A 19750-nucleotide genomic window follows, 5' to 3' on the forward strand; every position below is an offset into this window, starting at 1 on the left:
ATTCTATCTTCAGTTGTTTTTGGAACTGTGTGACAGAACATGGAGCGGAACTTCAAATTTAACTTCTGGACGCAGTGTTACGGTCGAGTGCATGTGTGACAGTAACAAGACAAACAAGACAACAGTGGTCATAGAAATGTATTAAGTCAAAATAACATTGACATGATGCACAGAACATAATTGAATCATTTAATATATTTTTAGAAATAAACTCTTCTATTCCGGCTTCATTGAACTCTTCAGGCGTATTAAATGCCATAATGGTAAAAGCTTTTAAATGTCATGATTCATCAAACTTTATACAAGCATTAAAACCAATTGTGTAATCATGAAAATTGACATTTACAATATAAGCAATACATCAACACCAGGAGGCAAAATACTGCAATTCTCTGTTAGGATATATAGTGCACAAAATATAGATAATATAATATATAGATAAATAATTGCTTGCATAAATATAATATTGACATTCTGACGAAAAAAGTGCTATTGCATTTGGTTGTCAAACGATGAAGGTACAGTGTTGCCCTTTATCAGTTACTTTAAAGCAATGATTCCTCTCAAGAAACATTATCACAATGTAATCAGAGCAGTCCTGGCTGATATAAAGACATCCACAGGCTGATGTGTACTTTACTTTTCACGTTAAAAGATTTCTATATATTTATATATGGCTTTTAAGGACGTTTTTTTATATGGTTATGGTCAGGAACGATCATGGGCTTTTAAAATACTTCATATTTAATTTCACATCATATCCAGTGCCTAAGGAATCATAAGGAATTGGTATATAAACAGATAAAGGGTTGAAGGATATGTTTATGTCACGGTATTTCAAAATACAAAGTGTATAAAAAGACTTTTACAAACTGATCCAAGGACAAAAAACTGGAAAACAGTCTCTCAGCAAGACCGGCCTATTACATTTTGGTGGTTTACATTCAGTGTGAGCGATCCAGTATCCAGACTGAGAAAGTCTTAAATTTGACAGTAACAACACAAGAAAGTACCAGCAGGAGGTTTAACGAGTTCATGACATCAGATTATTCACACACACACACACACACAGATTTACAAGACTTCACTTAAAGGGTTGATACACTGCAGCATTATATATAGATTTGTTTACAAAAACACACAGAAAAGGACAAAGACTCACAACAGTGTCCTCCGTCTTCATCATCGAACACGTCTCATCGTGCACACTGGTCGTTGTGAAATACTGTGAGTGAACTGTCAGCACCAAGGAAGAAAACACATGCAATTAGCAGACATGCAGACTGTATACCAAGCATGTGTTGTCTTTAAAGAGGCACCATGTAGTTCATGAGTTGACTTTCAAAATCATTTTATTATCTAATATTTACAATATCATTGAAGTAATAATGCAAAATCTGAAATATGTAGAAAGAATAAAATAAGGTCCCCAGAGCACTGTTTGAAGCTAGAAAGGCGGCAGGGTCCGCCACATATAAACAAAGTACAACAGTACAACATATAGTTGACATTTGGCATTCCCTGCAGATTTACATGTTTTTGTCTTATCTTTATACAGGGTTTGGTCTTAAGCATTTTGTAATCAGGGTGCTGAAGTCTTACCGTAATGATTTGCTGGCTTTAGCTGTTCGCATTCCAAGTGTTTCCAAAAGAACCTTTTGACATCTCATCTGTGATATTGATGATGGGTATCCCTCTGCAACAACAGATTCATGGTAAATGAATTAAAAAAAATGAGAAAAAAAAGAGTTGTGTACATGTTAGTGTTATATCGCTTACTTGTATCCTTCTAATGGCACTTGCACTCCTCCGTCATCTTCTGCCACTATACTCTGCTCCTCCTCCTGCGATTGAATAAAACAAAGCTTAAATGCACGCAAATATTAATCCAATTAAATAAAAACGGACTAACATGTTGTTAAACAGCACAGAGCTATTTGCTCAAGAGAGTGGCAGCACCTCTTCAGCATCCTCAAGCTTCTTCTTCTTGCTCTCTGGCATGAGGTCGTCCAGCCAGCTCAGCTCTCTCTTGGTGAAGAAACAGTCCATCAGCTTCCTGATGAACACCAGAGCCAACACCTGCAGAACGCAAAGCATCAGGAAGAAATGAGTCACTGTGCTGAAGAGGTGATTGGATTGATGGATTAAATGGAGATACAAAGTCACATCGAGACCACTGTGATACCTTATTTCAGAAAAAAAATGGTAGTGAAGGGAGAGAGACGATACATTTTTTGATCCTGTTTGAATTGTGCCATGAATGACACATACAGTATGATGTCATTTTAAGATAACCTCAAGAAAATAAAAAAAAAATATATATATATATATATATATATATATATATATATATATATATATATATATATATATATATATATATATATATATATATATATATATATATATATATATATATATATATATATATATATATATATATATATATATATAAAAGACAGTGAAAATGTGTGAAAATATAATATTTATGTTTCATAACTCGGTTCAAACGGGATAAAAATGTATTGTCCTTCCCGATCATGAACATCATATTCTATTCTATTCTATTTTTTAAATAGCATTTTTGTTTCATTATTTTTTCCATTGTTATTACTGAGACTATTATTATTCTATACTATACTATTCTTACTATTTTTGGATGTGAGATGGTAGAGGGTCGGACGAAGCAGGGGGAAAAAAAAAAACTGTTGAACTTTGTTTATATGTGGCGAACCCTGCCACCTTTCTAGCTGCAAACAGTGCTCTAGGGACCTTATTTTATTCTCCAGTCACTGTAACAAATTGCTGTATATTTACAGTGGATTTACAACACTATCCTACCTTATTTTATAATTGTAAAATACTGTTAAACATTAATTGTAAAATTTATTGTATAATGTGCTGTAAAATTACCATAACCCAGTTATCCTACCGTCATGTACTGTAATCCAAAAAATTGTATTATACTGTTGTAGATAAATTACTGTAGATGCACTGTAAAATAACCACAACACCCACTGTTATTTTACAGTCATATACTGTAATCCAAAAATGGTAATATACTGTTATAATAAATTACGGTAGATGCACTGTAAAATTACCATAACCCAGTTAAATTCTTTACAGTGTACATTAATCACAGTGTACATAAAAGGTGCCAAACAGACCGCAGTGGCTAAATAAAAGCTGTACTAACACACTGAGCCCCACTAACACAAAAAATGCTGCCGCAGTTTGTGTAATTGTTTACGCACTGTTTACGCACCATCATGGGAAAAACAATGGCCGCCTTGGAGGTCTTGATGACCCAGAGCATAATCAAACAGGTGAGCTGGATGATGGTAAAGAGGTGCACCTTCCTCAGTGGTACGTGTCGTAGGTAGATGAAGTCTGGCTGGTGCTTAGCCGGCATCCCGAACAGTGTGAGACGGTCGTAGAACTGCAGAAGGTAAGTGACATGCGATCCTTAAATCTGCTGTGTCTGACTTGGCCACTTGGGGGTAGCGTACACAAGTTGTGAACACATCATTGACACATTGTAACCTTTAATATTTACACATTCAGCAGTTTCAGAGCAACAAAGCATCAGAGCATCAAAACAGCCTGCAAACAACGAGCTGAAACTCCATCAAGTGGAATAAAGTTGACAGAAGCAGCAGCACTGAGTTGAGAATCCTCAGCAGACTCATTAGTGCAAGCGATGCCTTTCAATACATTGTTATCATTAAAAAAAATAGATTGGAGTCACTTGTTTCTTATCTATCTTCACCTTTTGAGAAAGTTCACAACAACCCTGTGCACATGTAGTGAAAAAGTGTTTCTAAATGTGTCAAACCCACAGAGAGCAATCCTCTCAAATCAAGATTTGTAGCATCTTTAAGGTCGTTGTTTTGGCAGCCTTTTAAAACCAGAAAGTTCTGCTAAGCGAAAGAGCGCGTCGCCTACTAAACATCTATTACGCTAAAAGTTACTCGCATCTGCCGGATGCGTAACTACAACAGGCGACAGAAGGACACCTGTGCAATAACACTCTTTCTTTTCCCCAAAAAAAATATTTGTCCTAATTTAAATATAATTGTCAAAACCAATAATAGAAAGTACTTTGAGAAAAGTGAAGAAAAATAAGCAGCAAACAGGGCAATTAAATAACAGTCAGGTGTTCTGTAAGTGCTGGGAACACACTGGAGGCCAATTAACACTTTTTATCTGGGCAGCCAGACAATATGGAGGCGATTCCCTGTCATGGCTACACGGATTATCTGGAGCGCCTACAAATTAAAATTTAACCGCACCGACCGACTGTGCGTATCTAATCTGAGCCATGCGGATAATCAACAAAAAAAATAAAATAAATAAATACAAATTAAGCCTGTAAACGTGATTGCGTGTAAGATAATTATGCTTTAAATTTGGGAGTGCAGACCAAAATAAAAAAAAAAAGTGAACTCACGCCCGTGTGAGCATTAAGACTGAAGGACCAAAAAATATCTGTGTGATAAACAATTTACTGCAATGCGATTTACTGTTAACATAAATTAGTTTCATTAAGACATAGAAATAAACCACAGACAGCAGCAGACAGGTGTTTCCTTGTGCAGTGATACTTTAAACCAAATCTATGTTAATTTCTGCAAAACGATAATGAATTGTTTAGACTTTTTTTCCACCCGTACATCCATTACTGTAACCATGTATCCTTTGCAGTGTTGCGGGGCGCTGGAGTCGATCCAAGAGTTTACTGGGCGAGAGGCGGGGTACGCCAGACCCATGCCCCAATCGTCAAATAACAAATGCAAGTCGACCAAACTGTGAACCGTTAAACCGCAGGCATGATACATGACAATCTGGGAATGACATTTCAACAATTAACCATCTCTCTCCAGAATGACTTCAAAAGTTACATGGCGTTGCTTTAAATTCAGTGAAATTTTGAATCGTTGTTACCTGGATGCCTTTGAGAGAAGAAGCTCCCATGTACAGGAATACTCCGTACAAGACGGGCATGGGAATGAACTGAGGAAGAAGAAAAGTGTTGTGTCAGTAATTGCTCTCATTCAGCCGATCTCGTGTGCTGCGCTCAATAATTAACCAAGGAATATCAAATGAGGGAGTGACACAAAATGCCCAAATAACAAAAAGGCAACGTCTGACCTTCAGCACCGACGTCATGAAGACGGAGCAGCCCATCAGGGTGAAGATCATGAGGCCGGTGAAGCGCTGCTCCCTGATGCCGAGGAACTTGGGCTGTTCCCCGGGAGCTGAGCACTCCGACTCGAGCTTCAGGCTGTTGACGTGGCTGATGGAAAGGACGGTGGCCGCCACGAACCAGGGCAAGCCCATCAGAGAGCACACGCCGAGCATGACCCCCACCATGAACAGATCCAGGTGGTACCCACAGCCTTTCTGAAAGGGGGTGGGGGACGAGTAGTTAAGTCGCAGCTGGGCTCATGCTGAACTTAGACCCGCGGGTCAACAAGATGCCACACAAGCTTTAATAATGCAGTCTGATGTAGTGTTTATTTTGTCAGCTATTTGTATGCAGTATTATGTGTGTATTCCACTCAAAGTTGAAGTTGGAATTTCTTAGTTGAACCGCTGACAACTCTGAAAAAACACAACTGGCTGGAACAAAACGGCATCTCTTTGGCAACACAACTGTGCAGCCTGCCTGCATATATAAATAAAATAAAGGAGGGAAAGGACATGAGGACACAGTCGCCATTATATAAGTTTGGTTTTTTTTACAGCACTTTTATACTATGAATTCTTTGGTCTGTTGATGGATGTGCGGCAAGTTTAAGAGTAAGAATTTTGACTCTTCCGTTGTAGGAGGAGTGGAAGGAGGAGTGTCGAATGTTCTTTCTGTTAACTGTTTTCATATTTACTCAACCTCGTCTCTTTTTTTGGCATTTTTGTCATTTTGATCAGATTATAAAAAAAATTCAGTCGATCTATTCTAGACAAAAAAATTGTTTCTCATAATTTCCATTTTGCCAATGTCATGCTTGGCAAATAAAAAATTGCACTGACTTATATGTTTTATGATTATATTATGCTTTATGTAAATCAAGACATGCTTCATTTTTGGATGTTTCCTTATGATGGTATCATCACAGCAAGAGAGCAGACACTTTCTGCCCTCTGCTGCATTCTTTATCGTCAGATACGATAAAATCTTTTGTGGAAAGTTTAAATACCAAAAAAAATATTGATTTTGTCTCATCTGGATCCACTGAAATTTTCAAGAAAATCTGATAAATAATATAATAATAATAAAGACATATCTTAGCAACAGAAATAATATTCAGAGTCTGTACTCGTAATTGTTTGCTGCCAGTAAAGTCCAGATGTTGTGTGCATAGCATAGGAAACTGTTGAGAATATGTCATCCTCTTTTATATCAGTGACAATAAAAAGAGATTTTGGGTGAAGGTTTTATTTTTTTAACTACATTTTAGTCCTTATGTCAGTAAATATTGCACATTGATAAAATCACAGCCAGTCATTCCTCTTTGTCTCGCGTTAGTCATGAAAGAAAAGGGTTGATGGCGAACATATTCGGGGTTTTCTTTTCCTAAGCCAACACTAGTGTGCAACTAAAATTCAAAGCCAGGACTCAAGTACCTTGAGTTTGTGCTCCTTCCGGTTGATAATGACGGCTGTGATCTGCTGGTCCATGAAGATGAGGATGGTACAGAGCAGAGCTGGAACCACCGTGATGACTGCGGTCCACCAGGGGTTCGGCCCCAGAGGGTTGATGAACCAGCCCCGATCATCTCTGGTTGGCTGAGCTCAAAAAAGGGGGGAAAAAAAAGGTGTTGTTGTTGGTTAGACATGACCAGCAGCTTGCTGAAAAATGTTGTGAGTTTGCAATTTGTTGATCAAATAAGTCTGGTGAACTTATTTTGCGCACCTTAAATACGCTGGGAACCTGTAGTTTCGGGGAGGGGATCCCTAAAGCGTAGTCGACTAGGACCATGGTAAGGATGGTGAAGAAGACGGCAAAGTCACTGATGATTGACCTCACCTGGTGGAGAGGAGAAGATCAAACATTGTTGTTTCATTTATTTTCATCTGACTTGCTCCAAATGTTAGCCCACCAGATATTTCTAACAAAACATAAAATATAAAGTGATTTATTTAAGACAAGATGTTGACATTCTCCCACTAAAAACATCTGGTGGGGAAATTTGAACCTCATGTCCACACTTTGGTCTGCCATGACTCCACCCAGTGTAACTGCAAACAGGAAATAGGACACCTCTTTTTCTAAATGTCCTTCTCTCTGTGATGCAGTACCTATATTTCACCACTAGAGTGTACCACTGCACCATGCTACATGACCAAAAACCTCGGTCAGCAGCTGCACAAGCATCGTCTCCATGGATGGATTATAATGTACCTTAGTGGGAAAGTAATTGCTGAACTTGAAGTTCTTGAGGAAGGAGGACATGATGACGGTGGAGAAGAAGAGAATGACACACCAGAAGAGGACGTCGGGAACGTAGGGCCCCTTGGGGCCACAGGCGCTGCCCACAAACTCCCCACGGTTCTTAATACAGTCCTGAAACAACAGGTAGAGGGCAGGCGTTCACACTAGTCACATGATGAGCGGTAGATGTAACTCTTGCACAAATGGTATTCATGAGCATCCATGAAAAACTTAACTGGGTATGAAACAATTTGCTTTTATAGTGATTTGCCATGAGTAATCCAATATAATCCAGCCCACATGCCCTTAATCTGCTCTGTTCAGTTTCCTCCATCTGGGAGAGCGTGCCACTTTAAGGCGGAAATGTATCTTTTTTAGTTTGTCTTTGTGTGACTAAATAATATCTGATTCTTTTTGTTATTTTGTTCTTCTTTCTTTTTGTCTTTTGTTTAAATACAGAATAAAACCATCGAGAATGATTTACTTATTTTTAGTTTCTTTTCTTTAATTAACCAGGTGGGTGTGGGTGGTACCTTGACCTCCAGCGCTTCCCAGTAGATTTCTGAGGCGGTGACATTGGTGACCTCCCAATACTTCAGAGTAGCATTGGTGGGGTCAGAGGGCTCGACGCATGAACATCTGTGGAAGCACATGAACATCTGGGTGACTAAATAATCCCCTCAACTGGCAGAGATCTGCAGTACTTCCAAGAAGATGAATATAGTAACTATTCTCTTTTTTTCCCCCCTGCTCACGTACGAGTATGTGGTGAGTTTGTCCAGGTTGTTGTTCTTGTTGAAGGGGTAATGGTCCCCCAGGTGGATGAGTTTCTCCAAGGCCTCGTAGATGAAGATGATGCAGATGAGCGAGGCGAAGGCTTCCTCTGTGAAACGTGTGATGTAACAAACGAGGGAGCTGGCGTCTGTGGCCACCAGCAGGATGCAGAGGAAAGCCGTCCACAGACCGATGCAGGTCCTCAGCGACAGATAGGACAAGCCATACTCCCTTAGAGGAGATAGAAGGGGGAATAAATCGCTGTGAGGAATCAAATCATGTCAGATAATGATTGCTTACGTTGGTGGATGACAGGAAGTCACTATCAGAATGAAACAAATTGCTATATGTCCATATAATCAGAATATTTAATGATCTATAGGAGGCCAGATGTTTGGTCCACCCGCGTCCATAGAACCCACTCCCATCAGTGTAATCATGACATTATGCATCATGTGTAGATTAAATGAACAGGCAGTCGAAGATGATTCACATGTACGGTCACATGAAAAAAAAAAAAGAGCATACTTGCAGAATTTGAATAAAATCTTCTCAAACACGAGCACTGGTCCCGTGCTGCCCAGAATGGTGAGCGGCTGCCCGGCGAACAGGGAATAGGCGATTCCAGTCAGAGAGGCTCCGAACAGCGACTCAATTGCACTCTGGGGGAAAACGGACGGAGAGATTATTGACAGGTGGTTAATCAAAGAAATCCTCACCATAGTAGAACTGTTGTCGGGTCTAAGGTTTGCAGCACTGCACAGCCAGTCTCGGCGGAACACTGTGAGCATTCAGAGTGAAGGGGAAAGGGATTTACTATGCGTCCTTCTGTTGCCTCGCCCAGAAGTCCTCCGAAGGTGATGACAGGGGACATGCAGGCACAGTAGAGGAAGAGGAAAGAGGCCACGCACTGTAAACTGAACGCGTCAGTGTAGTCAGACAGGTAGTGGGGCGCCTTGCGCTTGATGTCAAGGAGGAGGCCGCCAAACCACCTGGAAATATAAAGACGAAAGAAATGTTTGGTATCATTTATTTACATGTCAATGAAAGAACAGATATTTTGAAACAGTCATAGAAATTCCAACTGGTGAATATCCAAAGGTACAAAGGAAACACACACACAAATCTTTTGGAGAAGCTGACCATTCTCAGTTTCATGCCATGCCAACCCACGTTTTTTAACTTTGAACTTCATTCAAAACTTCATTGCGTGGAATTTTTCACAAGAACACAGAAAGACTGTTAATACGTCTAGCAACAACACAGCATGTCACTGCTTTGTGAGACCCGAGTGGCAGATAAATGGATGGGCAATCATCAGTGATGCATCACACCCTCTCTCTGGTGAAAATGAGTTGTTACCGTGAGGACAGAAGTACAGGGTCCCACCTCTGTGAACCCACTGTGCTCAGAGATCTTTCATATCTCGCGCTCTGTTAAAGGAGACCTGTTATATTTCTTCTTTCACTTTTTCCTTCATCATTGTTCAGTAAAGACAAAAGGTCTTGAAAGTTAAAAGGGTCAAAGTCCACACCAGCAGAAATTCTTTTCTCCTACAGAAAACACTGCTCCTGAAACGCGTCATCACCAGTCCCGCCTTTAATCCTGTGACTATGTGACATCACACTATGTCACCATGTCACACATTTTCATAATTTCTGCCTTGTGGCTAGTTTGGCGTGTAAGAATTGATGTAACACAGCTGCTCTGTCTCTCAGGCATGTGTGGGCTGACCAATCAGAGCAGACTGGGTATTGTTGGTGGGGGTTCATAAAGAGACGGGAGCTAAAACAGAGTGTTTCAGACAGCACTGAACAGAGGGAGAAAACTGATGTGATTTTCGAGCATGTCAGGCTTATAAACCTGTTCTAGTAGTAGCCCAAAATAACATCATGACCCTGATAATTGAGCATAATGTGTCTCCTTTAAATAAATTCATGTGTTATGTCGGGTGTGTCACTTGCATTTTGATGCATTTATATTCTTTGTTGTTGGTGGTGATGTGAAGTACTTTGGTGTTAAATGTCTTCCAAAAGGATAATAAACAAAACTATTCTAATGTTAACGTAAGATTGTGGCATGACTTCCGTTTGCCTCCATGCTCTGATGAAGGCCACTAGGCCAAGATGTTTGCATGTTGGTTGAACTGAATATAATTTTGAAATTGAGATTAGTCAACTTTGTCCTGAAGAGTTGTAAGTGTGTGCTGACTTTGTACCTTAGTGTGCTGATTTTGCTTCAGGACGAAAACATAAAACGTGTGAAGGTGCATCCTCTCAAAGATGAAGAAACATAAATTAATGCATATTTTAACAACTGCAGTCTTAAAAAATGTACTAGATTGTTTTACTCTAACTTGCCTTCTTTTTCACCAGTTTTCAGCCCCTGCGTGTGATGGGCCTCACCGATCGAAAGGTCTAGCTGCAAATAGACATCTCGAGGCAGGATGTTTCTATGGAAACCACTTCATAACTACAACTACAGACCAGGTTTACCCACGGTTAGCCGGTCAGCCTTACAGGGAGCACACTGCAGACATTTTCAGTTTACTGGCTTGACTATAGACAAGTCTCCGTACACTTTTGAAAACATTCTGTTCCATAAAACTCTTCTGCATGCCGAGCATTATTGACCTTTGTCAGCATTAGTGTCCTCTCTATTGGAAACATTTTGGATGAATCAACTCTAACACTGGGAGAATATCAACACTTACATGAAATTTACATGTACTGCCGTCTCCTCCTAAGTTCTTCTTAATTATAAAACATGACAAAATGCAGTGTAGTGTTACTCTCTGGAGGCTGAGTCCTTCAATTATAAATAAATTCTCTGCAACAAAGTAGTGAGTAGGCTGCATGCTGCGCTGACATCATGCATTGTGTCCACATTTCAGTATGAAGCACTGCTCAAAATAATATTTCTTTGCAGGTTAAGACTCAACACTCTGCTCCTGCTGATCAGAATTCACTTTACCTTCCGGTCCGCTGCAGTTCTGGACCCGCGTGGCCATCTTGCTCCTCCTCTTCTTCACCCTCTACTAATCCATTCGGTAAAATGTTACTCTTCTTCCGCCCCTCCTGTTTCACAATTCCAAAAGAGTCAGCTTCTCTTATTTTTTTTTTTACAAACTGAAATACAAGGCAACCAGCTGTCTAAACTCCGACTGACCTGTGAAGGTACATTCTTCGGTGGCTCTATTCGTATAGAGGGGTCCCACTCTCCCGGAGGCAGGACAGTCACTTGATCGAGAAATTCATCGATCCCGGCGATCAGATCGTTGCGGTCTTTGGCTTTATAGGCAACATCATGGAAAACCTGCAGACAGAAAAACAAAAAAAGGTCTATCTATCAAATTGGTTCTATTGACCAACCAACAGTCCAAAACCCAAAGACTCTTCATTTACTGTCATGAATGATGAAGAAAAGCAGTCGATCATCACATTTAACAAGCTGGAACCAACAAATCAATTATATTTTGTCTGGAAAATGTCAGAAACTATTCATCAATCATCAAAAGAACTGGCGATTGAGTCTCTTCAGATGGACTAATCGACTAATGGTCTGCAGCTCTACCCAAAAAACAGCGTTGTGCCACTGGCTCACAATTTCCCCCTATAAAATGTGCAGTTTAACCAAGTCAGCTCCTTCCAGAGAGTCTATAACAAAGTGTGGACTGTCAAACCAAGTTTCTGTCTCTGCAATAATAGATGGCAGCCTAAATCGCGGACAAAATAGGAGGACATGAGGGCTGACTAATCGCCAAAAACATGTCATAGAAGCTCTGAGCTGTGTTTCATGCTGAGAAATGTTCCATCACTTCAGGAATTTGTTGAGTTCGGCTGGACTGTGAATTTATGCAAAGTGCCTGCAGAAACTCGACATCTGGTTGACATTCAAAACAATTCACCCTCTTTAACACATTAATGAATAACACTGTTGGATAAATAAACAAGGTTCTTCGGTGAATTCTTACCTCATCTGTCATAAGTGTTGCAATCGACCGCCCGATCTCATGATACTGAGGCCCTCTGCCCAGAGGCCCTAAAAGAATGAACAGGAACCTAAAAGCAGACGCAGGTATGAGAATGCACAGCCAAATCAAATCTGAATCAGAAATCACTAAGATGCACATTCGCGATTAGAGCAAAAAAACCTCAAATCTAAAACTCTTGACTGGAGTTAGCGGGTCAGCATGCTAACATCTGCAGATATCTGTGGGTTGGCGTCCCACTCAAGCTGCCATATCAGATGACGTCTCAACAATCGCTCGCTCTCTCACCTGCCTGCGTGTAGACGAGCTTTATTTGTGGATTTTGGAACCAAACTGACAGAAACTGCCTTTAATCCCTGCACATTACTGGGTATCAGACGGGGTTCAGCAGGATAAATAAGAGATATTTCTGACAGATTTAGCTGAATCGGTATCATCTGCAGTAACCTTGTGGCGATGGGGACTTCTGCCAGCCCGCTGAGCAGGACCGCCGGTGACAGGCGTACGAACGCCACCACCGGCTTGTTCAGAAACTCCAGCTCTCCCACTAAGACATTACAGGCCTCTGCCCCTGGCGGGATCTTCTTCATGAAGTGAAGGTCTATCTGAAAGAAGGGCACACGGTACAGTGTTAAGAGTGTCACATAAAGGGCCTTGACGCCTTTTTTTTCCTTTAAGCTTATCTTCTAAGCTGCTTTGACTGAGAGCAAGCTTTGAGAAGAGATCATTCATGTTCAAAAGTGCATTCTATAAATAAGTCATTATCACGCACGTTTATCCTCGCATTTAAGCCTAAAATTCCATGGTTCAACTTGACTCTGGTCTAAATATAGTCCAGCTGCGCGGGCTTTGTGTGTAATATTCAAATACAACACAGATGTGTCAGAATGAAATATTACAAAAGATTACGGAACCATACATGTTAGTTTGACCTGTTGCATAACAACAATTCATTAGGACGCCGTATCGTTCATTTCCCACCAGTGCGATGCCTAAAAGCGTATAAAAGCTGACCCTGGATCTGATCCTCTTACAGTAGCTTCATCTGTTATCCACTCTTTGATGTAGTGCAACTGCATTGTACAGATTTTTGGGGAATATTAAGAGGTGTTGATTTTTCAGCGATAATTATGTGGAGTTGACAAGTGTCGCCTGGAGTGTTGTTTGTTCCTTCATACAGTTCATATGGCTCTGAGGAACATTTTTTAATATGCTGATGGATCGTGACTTCCATAAAACATGAGCATGGCAGATAATGTGTATCAAGGAAACAATAATATGCAGATAATAATCACCTGCTGGAGCCGTGTTTTTCAAATGTGAAAGTCGTATGTGTAATAGAAGGGCTGCTGTGTAGCCTGGGGCGTCGTTCGTTTGTTCAACAGTTCTCCGTATAAGCAGAGCACATCCCATAAATGATTTGGTGAAAAGGACAGAGTGCATGATGCCGTTCAAACGCCGACCTCGACATGAGGTTAAACGCACACAAACTACGCAAGGGGATTTGGTCTTTGTGTCTGCCGTGTATGGGTGTCATGAGGTTATCATCAGTGCTGCATGACTTTTATCGTACTTACCATGGTTATAATCCTAATCCCTTACTAGATGACCGTCAGAGCAAAGGATGCATTTGGTTTGCAGTTCTGTCACTCACTCACTCACTCACTCACTCACGGATGGCAGTTGTGGGTGTGTGTGTGCTGGTGTGTCCCTTGCTTGCAGGCTTGTATACATTTTTGTTCATAACAGAAAATAGGTGAGTAAGGAGGCACTGTTATAGCCTTTATTTGTCTATTTTGTGCATTTTTTCACCCAGTATTAGCTGCATTATCGCAATGAATGTTTCTAAGGTGAAAGTGTTTTTGTGTGTGTGTTTACGATATATCATTTAACATTCAGTATATATACAGTCTTTATACACAGATAAGATCCCTCCACATTAGCTCTCTCAGTGGCTCCCTATTACCTTTACATGGTGCAGCAGTGACCTTTACACTGACCTCCTGTTCATTGTTTAACACAAATACAAATATTAGTAGGCTCATATCTGTCAAATATGACATACTTTTAGTGAGAATTATATTTGGGCTACTGTTATGTACATTTATATCATGCCAGCTCATTATACTTAAGCCAACTCTGATTAAAGTCCAGTCAGTCACTTTTTGGCATTGATGCAATATTTAAGAATCTTATCCTGAGCTAGCGGCTCTGGACTTGGAGAGTCAAATGCTGTAATCAGATGTCACTGAATGTAATATATTGCACCTTTAAGTGAAGCACAAGTTTTCTGACATTATGCCCATAACTTGAGAAACACAGTACTGTATGTATTGCAGTGTGTTGACTATACCTTGCTAAAGTCCACAGAACTGTTATCTCTACTGGCGTCCCCTTTTCCATCTGGACCCGCTAACTGAGATTGGGAGGAAGACATCTGATCTGAATAGTACAGCCAGGAGAATCATGAGTCAAAGACAGAACTTTTTACAACATTTCAGCAGCTGATGATTTCACCAATTATAATGAGACTGACAAAGTATAAAGAATATCTCTACAAAGGAAAAACAAAAGAGAGGATCACACAGATCACCGGCTTTTACGCTCACGTGATTACTGCCAAGATGCCTGACAGGTCTGGTTTAATTTATGTGTGCAGTAAACAGCAGGGTCAAAAATTAACACTAATTACAACACTTAATACGCTCACAAAGCAGGATGTGGAGCTTATCAGACACTGTCACTTAGAAATTAAATTGAAAATGAAACACCAGTGTAATGAAATTGCTCATGATGGGCCACTAAGAGTCTTAGCAAACTAGAAAATGATTTCTCAAACAGTTTGGTGAGCTCTGCGTAACTAATTTTGTCATGTGGTTTTGGCAAACCTGAAGCTTATAAAATGTACAGTAGCTGGCAATGAGATTGGCAAGTAGTGCTTCCAATTAGAAGCCTCTCTTGGACTAAATTTAGCCCAAAATTCAACCAAATAGTTCTTGTACTGTGAAGATCAACAGAAAAACAAATTTGTATATTTATATAACGTACTTTTGAATGTTGTTTTTTTCATCTTAGCTCAATGAGTTCTATCCAACAAAAGCAACCTATTTTGAGCTGCCAATATCAACACGAATCATGAGAATTCTCCCCTCCACAATATGTTATTTAAGTATGGTAAAGGGACACGGGCATACTGTTTCAACCAGCACCTGTTGGCTTCATTGAGGCTGTGGCAGGTGGGTGGGCAGATGGCGGGTAGAATCAGGAATCAAGAAAAGATTGGAACATACGCAAGTTAGGACCATATGCTTAAGACACATACAGACATATTGTAGATTTACAAAGTATCCACATTCAAACACAACTGACCAGGATCCAGTTGAGGAGCCTCAAGCCTTTTCGAATTGCAACCCCATTAAACATAAGTTCCGTCAACTTGGGACCCAAGATGTCAATACGCTGTAAACAACTTGAACAAAAGACTCATTGTTCCTCCTCAGAATGTTTCATTTATATAATTATAGAGGCCAGAAGGAGTCAAAGTCAGTTCATGAGAAAAAAAATGCTAATTTAGAAAAAAAAAAGTAAGGGACCTCTTCCACAGTCCCTATCACTGGGTTGGGACCAGTTTCAAGAGGGACAATTGAGGGTAGGTTTAGTGCTGATGGATGATGGCATCGTCGATTACGGACAGTCACTGACCACTTAGTCCTCTGCCATCATAACAGCATGATTTATTCCCCCACCAACCACCGCTACAGAGCACAAGACAGTAGTTTGTGTGAATTGCAAAAAGACGCCCATTGTGACAAAAGGGAGAGAAAATAAAAAAGAGCTGTTGTTGCTGGTCAATTCACTATGTCTCTGTGTCCCGTCATTGTTTTCTTATTGAACCTGTTAACTGATTAAACTGTTAGGTGACTCGGAGATGCCCAGTTACATTGATGGCAGCATTGTTTCTTTCCTTCAAGCTCCTACTACTTTATTTCTTTCAGTTGCTTTCTTAGTAAAGCTAGCAGGCTAATGTTATTTCAAGCTTCAGAAGCTAAACACAACCAACTTATGGAGAGACCCAGCCCTAGCTGGCTTTGTTGGCTTGAACAAAAGGTAAGCTTCATAACAAAGCTCGAAATCAAAAAATCTAAATGAAGGCAATAAAAGAAAAAAAAGGCCAGTGACAAAAATTCAAAAATTCACAAAGGCACGCCACAAAACCAGGCAAAATTATATCAAGGAAAAACCAAGAAAACAAAACTGAGAACAAACCAGAAAAGGACATGGAACACAGAGGACATGCAAGCAATCACAGACAGGAAATATAGATGAACAAACTAAGAGTACCCAAAAACACAACACTTCAATAAACAGGGACTAATTAACAAATAAAACAGGAAAAAACGTGAGGAAAAGACAAAGACAGGAAGTACAAGACAAAACATGGACCATCAGAAGAAAACCTACAAATAAAATAGGACATAACTGAACTAAAACCTAAAACCATGACATCAACAGCTCTGTGGCCCTGTTAATACACCAAGTACTAAAATTATTTTTTTTTTCGACAGGAGAAGAACAGGAAAGCGTTAGAGTTCAACTGAGAATAAAATGGGACAGAGACTGGTTTGAGACTAAACTCTAATTGCAGTTGTCCAGTTTTCTTACCATTCTTGTCCAGGTGGAGCTCAGATGCCCGTCGACCCATGTCGGCAAGTGAACGAACGATTGGCAAGCGGTTAGCCAGCTTCTTCTGGTTCTGGTGATGATGCTGCTTCAGTAAGGTTTCCCGTACTTTCTTTCTGAGCACATCTCCCAGAGGCGCGTATAACTCCTGGTGGTCCAAGACCATGTCTGTGGTAGACACGGACATGTTATTTGGATTCATGTTCCCAGTTTCAAAGAGTCTGTAAGTTCATTTTCCTACATTACAAACTCATCACAGGGTTGTAAATAGCTCCTCAGTACGTGAAAGGTACGTGTATGTGAGCCCGGTGCAATTTAAGCATGTTTACGTACAAAATGTAGAAGCCACCCTGGCAACAATTTTCTGAGTTCAGCCGCCTCGAGTTGACAAAAAAAAAAAACAAAACTGTAAATCTCATTAAAGTAGCTACCTGCAATCTCCTCAATGCTATTCGCCCTCATGTCGAGCAGCACGGTGCTGTTGATGATGCAGCTCCGCAGCTCAAACAGGCTGTGCAGAGACAGAGTGGCTACATAGGGTTTGCTCCAACGTTCTCCCCCGTCCTCTACATCCTCCTCGAACTTCAGCCACCTGGAACAGAAGTTTCAGTATCAGTCAAGAGAGGCCAGCAGACGGCAAACTGTCCAGCCATCTGCTCTAGCTGCAATAACAACACTCGCATTCTGGGTCCATCTCAGCCTCACATTTAGCTCTAATATCTCTTACTCTCTTTCTCAGTTTTACTCATTTACTCCCTTTCCTTATTGCCTCTCAACAGGGTATCACTATAAATAAAATATGTCTGATTTGCCATTTTAACTGAAGACCACAATTCACTTGATAAATAAATTCCATGCCTTCATCAGCATCGACAATTATCAAGGAAATTCCCCCCCTCGCAGTTACGCCAGTGAAATCCAATTAATGTAATGGCGACACAAACATTGCACTCCCGGCCACGTCATTCATCAGTATGAGTGGGATCATGACCACGGCTGTCCATTCAATCAGAGCTTTGAGTAATGACATGCAGGTCATGACTGAGTGTAGATGCTACATTAATGTCATGAGGGTCTGGCAGTACCTGGCACTTTCCCTCCACTCGGAATCCTCTCCGTCCCTCAGACAGATTTCATCCATCTCCGTGAAGAGGTCATGAGGAATGTGCTCCTCATCATCATCCTCAGTGCCGAGCAGGAACTGCACTCTCTGGGAGGGAGTGTCTGGGAACACAAGGAAGCGCTTCTGGTCATATGAAGTGTAGATAATCAGCAGAAACACTATTCTTGGGTTATAATTAATGCACTTCCATGATTGTGGCGATGTACCATAAAGAGGAGACTCTCTACCCTCCACCAAGGTTGGGGCCCGCTCACTGAGCCTCTTCTTGTGTTTGTTGCCATGGTGACGGTGCCTGCGATGGCTGCGGTGCCTGGTGCTGCCCAACGGGACGTGGACCCCGATGTAGAGAGTCCTGTGGCCTGGGACACATCGCACGCTGGTTAGAGGAGGATCAACCTGTGTGTGTGTCTGTGTGTGTGTGTGTGTGTGTGTGTGTGTGTGTGTGCGCACGCTTTCAGAAGCTTTACAGATAATCATTATGATTTCACTGATCATGGTTTAGCACTACGTCTTTGTGTGACTCCATTAAGCTTTATATTATTTAGTATGGGTTTCTGAGTGTTTTTACCAGGATGAAGGGCATCGCAGATAAAATGCAATAATGCGGACTGCTGCAAGATAATGCACCATGCCACACTGAGCATCAAATTATTACCGCCTGTTATAGCTGTTCACTGAAACACACTCAAAATGACCTTGCCAAAGCAAAAAAATGGGATTATTCAACCATTTTCTCGTAGAGACATTTGGTTCAGTTATAAGATAAAACAGCAAGGGAACAAGTTGTAAAAGATAAATCATGGGCTTAAAGGATAATTTTCTTTCAACATCTCTATTTGAAGAATATCTGGAGAAGATACTTTGTTTTATTTCTGAAAATATCAACTGAAAGGCAGCAATAATCTATGCTATCACCATTGTGAAAAAGCCATAATTTAATAACTTCATGTTACAAAATAAACCGTGAATTATTTTGATCTTTTACAACATTTAATAAGTGAATCGATGAGGGGTCAAATGTGAAAATATGTGAAAAATCATGTCTAAATAGAGTTTATGGTCAGCAGGTATATATAATGTTACTTACTGGCAGTGTTGTTAAAATAACATAAAGTAAAGATACTATGTTACAATATTACTTTTGTAAAACTGAATGTCATCAATAGTGCTTGAGTAGTTGTATCTGATATTATGTGTTCTCACGTAAGTATCAAAAGTACATTTTTGCAACAAATGTAAACTTAGGTGTAAACTATGGGTCAACCTGTTACTAGCCTGACCAATATTGGATTCAATATTCTGCATCTTTATGATTATTCAAATTCAAATCTGCACTTTGGTTCTGATGAAGCCTGCAATCTGCAAATTAACTAGTTACTAAAGGTATCAAATAAATGTAGTGGAGTAAAAAAGCACAGAAAAATGTCACATACTATAGCATAATATAGCATAGCATATAATAGTATGGAATAGTAGGATAGAGTAGCATTGCATAGCATAGCAGATAGTAAAGTATAGCATAGAATGGTATAGCATTGCATAGCATAACATTGGTATGTGTCATGTCATAGCATAGCAGAGTATTTCAAAGAATAGTAGTATACTATACAGTACAACAAAACAAGCAAAGTGTGAATTTGCAGTTCAAATACATGATGTGTAAAATGTAATGTTATTATTATGTCATAATTAAGGGATTTACATTTTCATCTACTATATTCGTTTCCAAATTACAGCACATATTCTCGAG

The 19750-nt window shown here is 40.1% G+C and overlaps 1 protein-coding gene across 3 annotated transcripts in view; it reads right to left on the reverse strand.

The window, feature by feature from the left end:
* Nucleotides 1–124: 124 nt before the first annotated feature.
* slc4a10b (solute carrier family 4 member 10b) overlaps nucleotides 125–19750 on the reverse strand; it is a 29633-nt gene continuing 10007 nt past the window's right edge. For all 3 annotated transcript variants that reach the window (XM_037110314.1, XM_037110313.1, XM_037110315.1), the window contains 23 exons: nucleotides 18207–18359; nucleotides 17963–18101; nucleotides 17309–17469; nucleotides 16860–17045; nucleotides 14551–14639; nucleotides 12645–12802; nucleotides 12180–12267; nucleotides 11375–11521; nucleotides 11180–11283; nucleotides 9024–9198; nucleotides 8735–8868; nucleotides 8192–8437; nucleotides 7966–8071; nucleotides 7403–7564; nucleotides 6914–7027; nucleotides 6625–6786; nucleotides 5152–5403; nucleotides 4945–5013; nucleotides 3266–3439; nucleotides 1960–2079; nucleotides 1780–1844; nucleotides 1603–1696; nucleotides 125–1236 (listed from right to left, as the gene is read on the reverse strand). In XM_037110314.1, coding sequence (XP_036966209.1) covers nucleotides 1621–1696; nucleotides 1780–1844; nucleotides 1960–2079; nucleotides 3266–3439; nucleotides 4945–5013; nucleotides 5152–5403; nucleotides 6625–6786; nucleotides 6914–7027; nucleotides 7403–7564; nucleotides 7966–8071; nucleotides 8192–8437; nucleotides 8735–8868; nucleotides 9024–9198; nucleotides 11180–11283; nucleotides 11375–11521; nucleotides 12180–12267; nucleotides 12645–12802; nucleotides 14551–14639; nucleotides 16860–17045; nucleotides 17309–17469; nucleotides 17963–18101; nucleotides 18207–18359 — 3080 coding nt within the window. In that variant the 3' untranslated portion in view covers nucleotides 125–1236; nucleotides 1603–1620. The remainder of the gene's footprint in view (nucleotides 1237–1602; nucleotides 1697–1779; nucleotides 1845–1959; nucleotides 2080–3265; nucleotides 3440–4944; nucleotides 5014–5151; nucleotides 5404–6624; nucleotides 6787–6913; nucleotides 7028–7402; nucleotides 7565–7965; nucleotides 8072–8191; nucleotides 8438–8734; nucleotides 8869–9023; nucleotides 9199–11179; nucleotides 11284–11374; nucleotides 11522–12179; nucleotides 12268–12644; nucleotides 12803–14550; nucleotides 14640–16859; nucleotides 17046–17308; nucleotides 17470–17962; nucleotides 18102–18206; nucleotides 18360–19750) is intronic.

The sequence above is a fragment of the Acanthopagrus latus genome, chromosome 9 (assembly GCF_904848185.1).
Source record: "Acanthopagrus latus isolate v.2019 chromosome 9, fAcaLat1.1, whole genome shotgun sequence".
Classification (NCBI taxonomy): Eukaryota; Metazoa; Chordata; class Actinopteri; order Spariformes; family Sparidae; genus Acanthopagrus; species Acanthopagrus latus.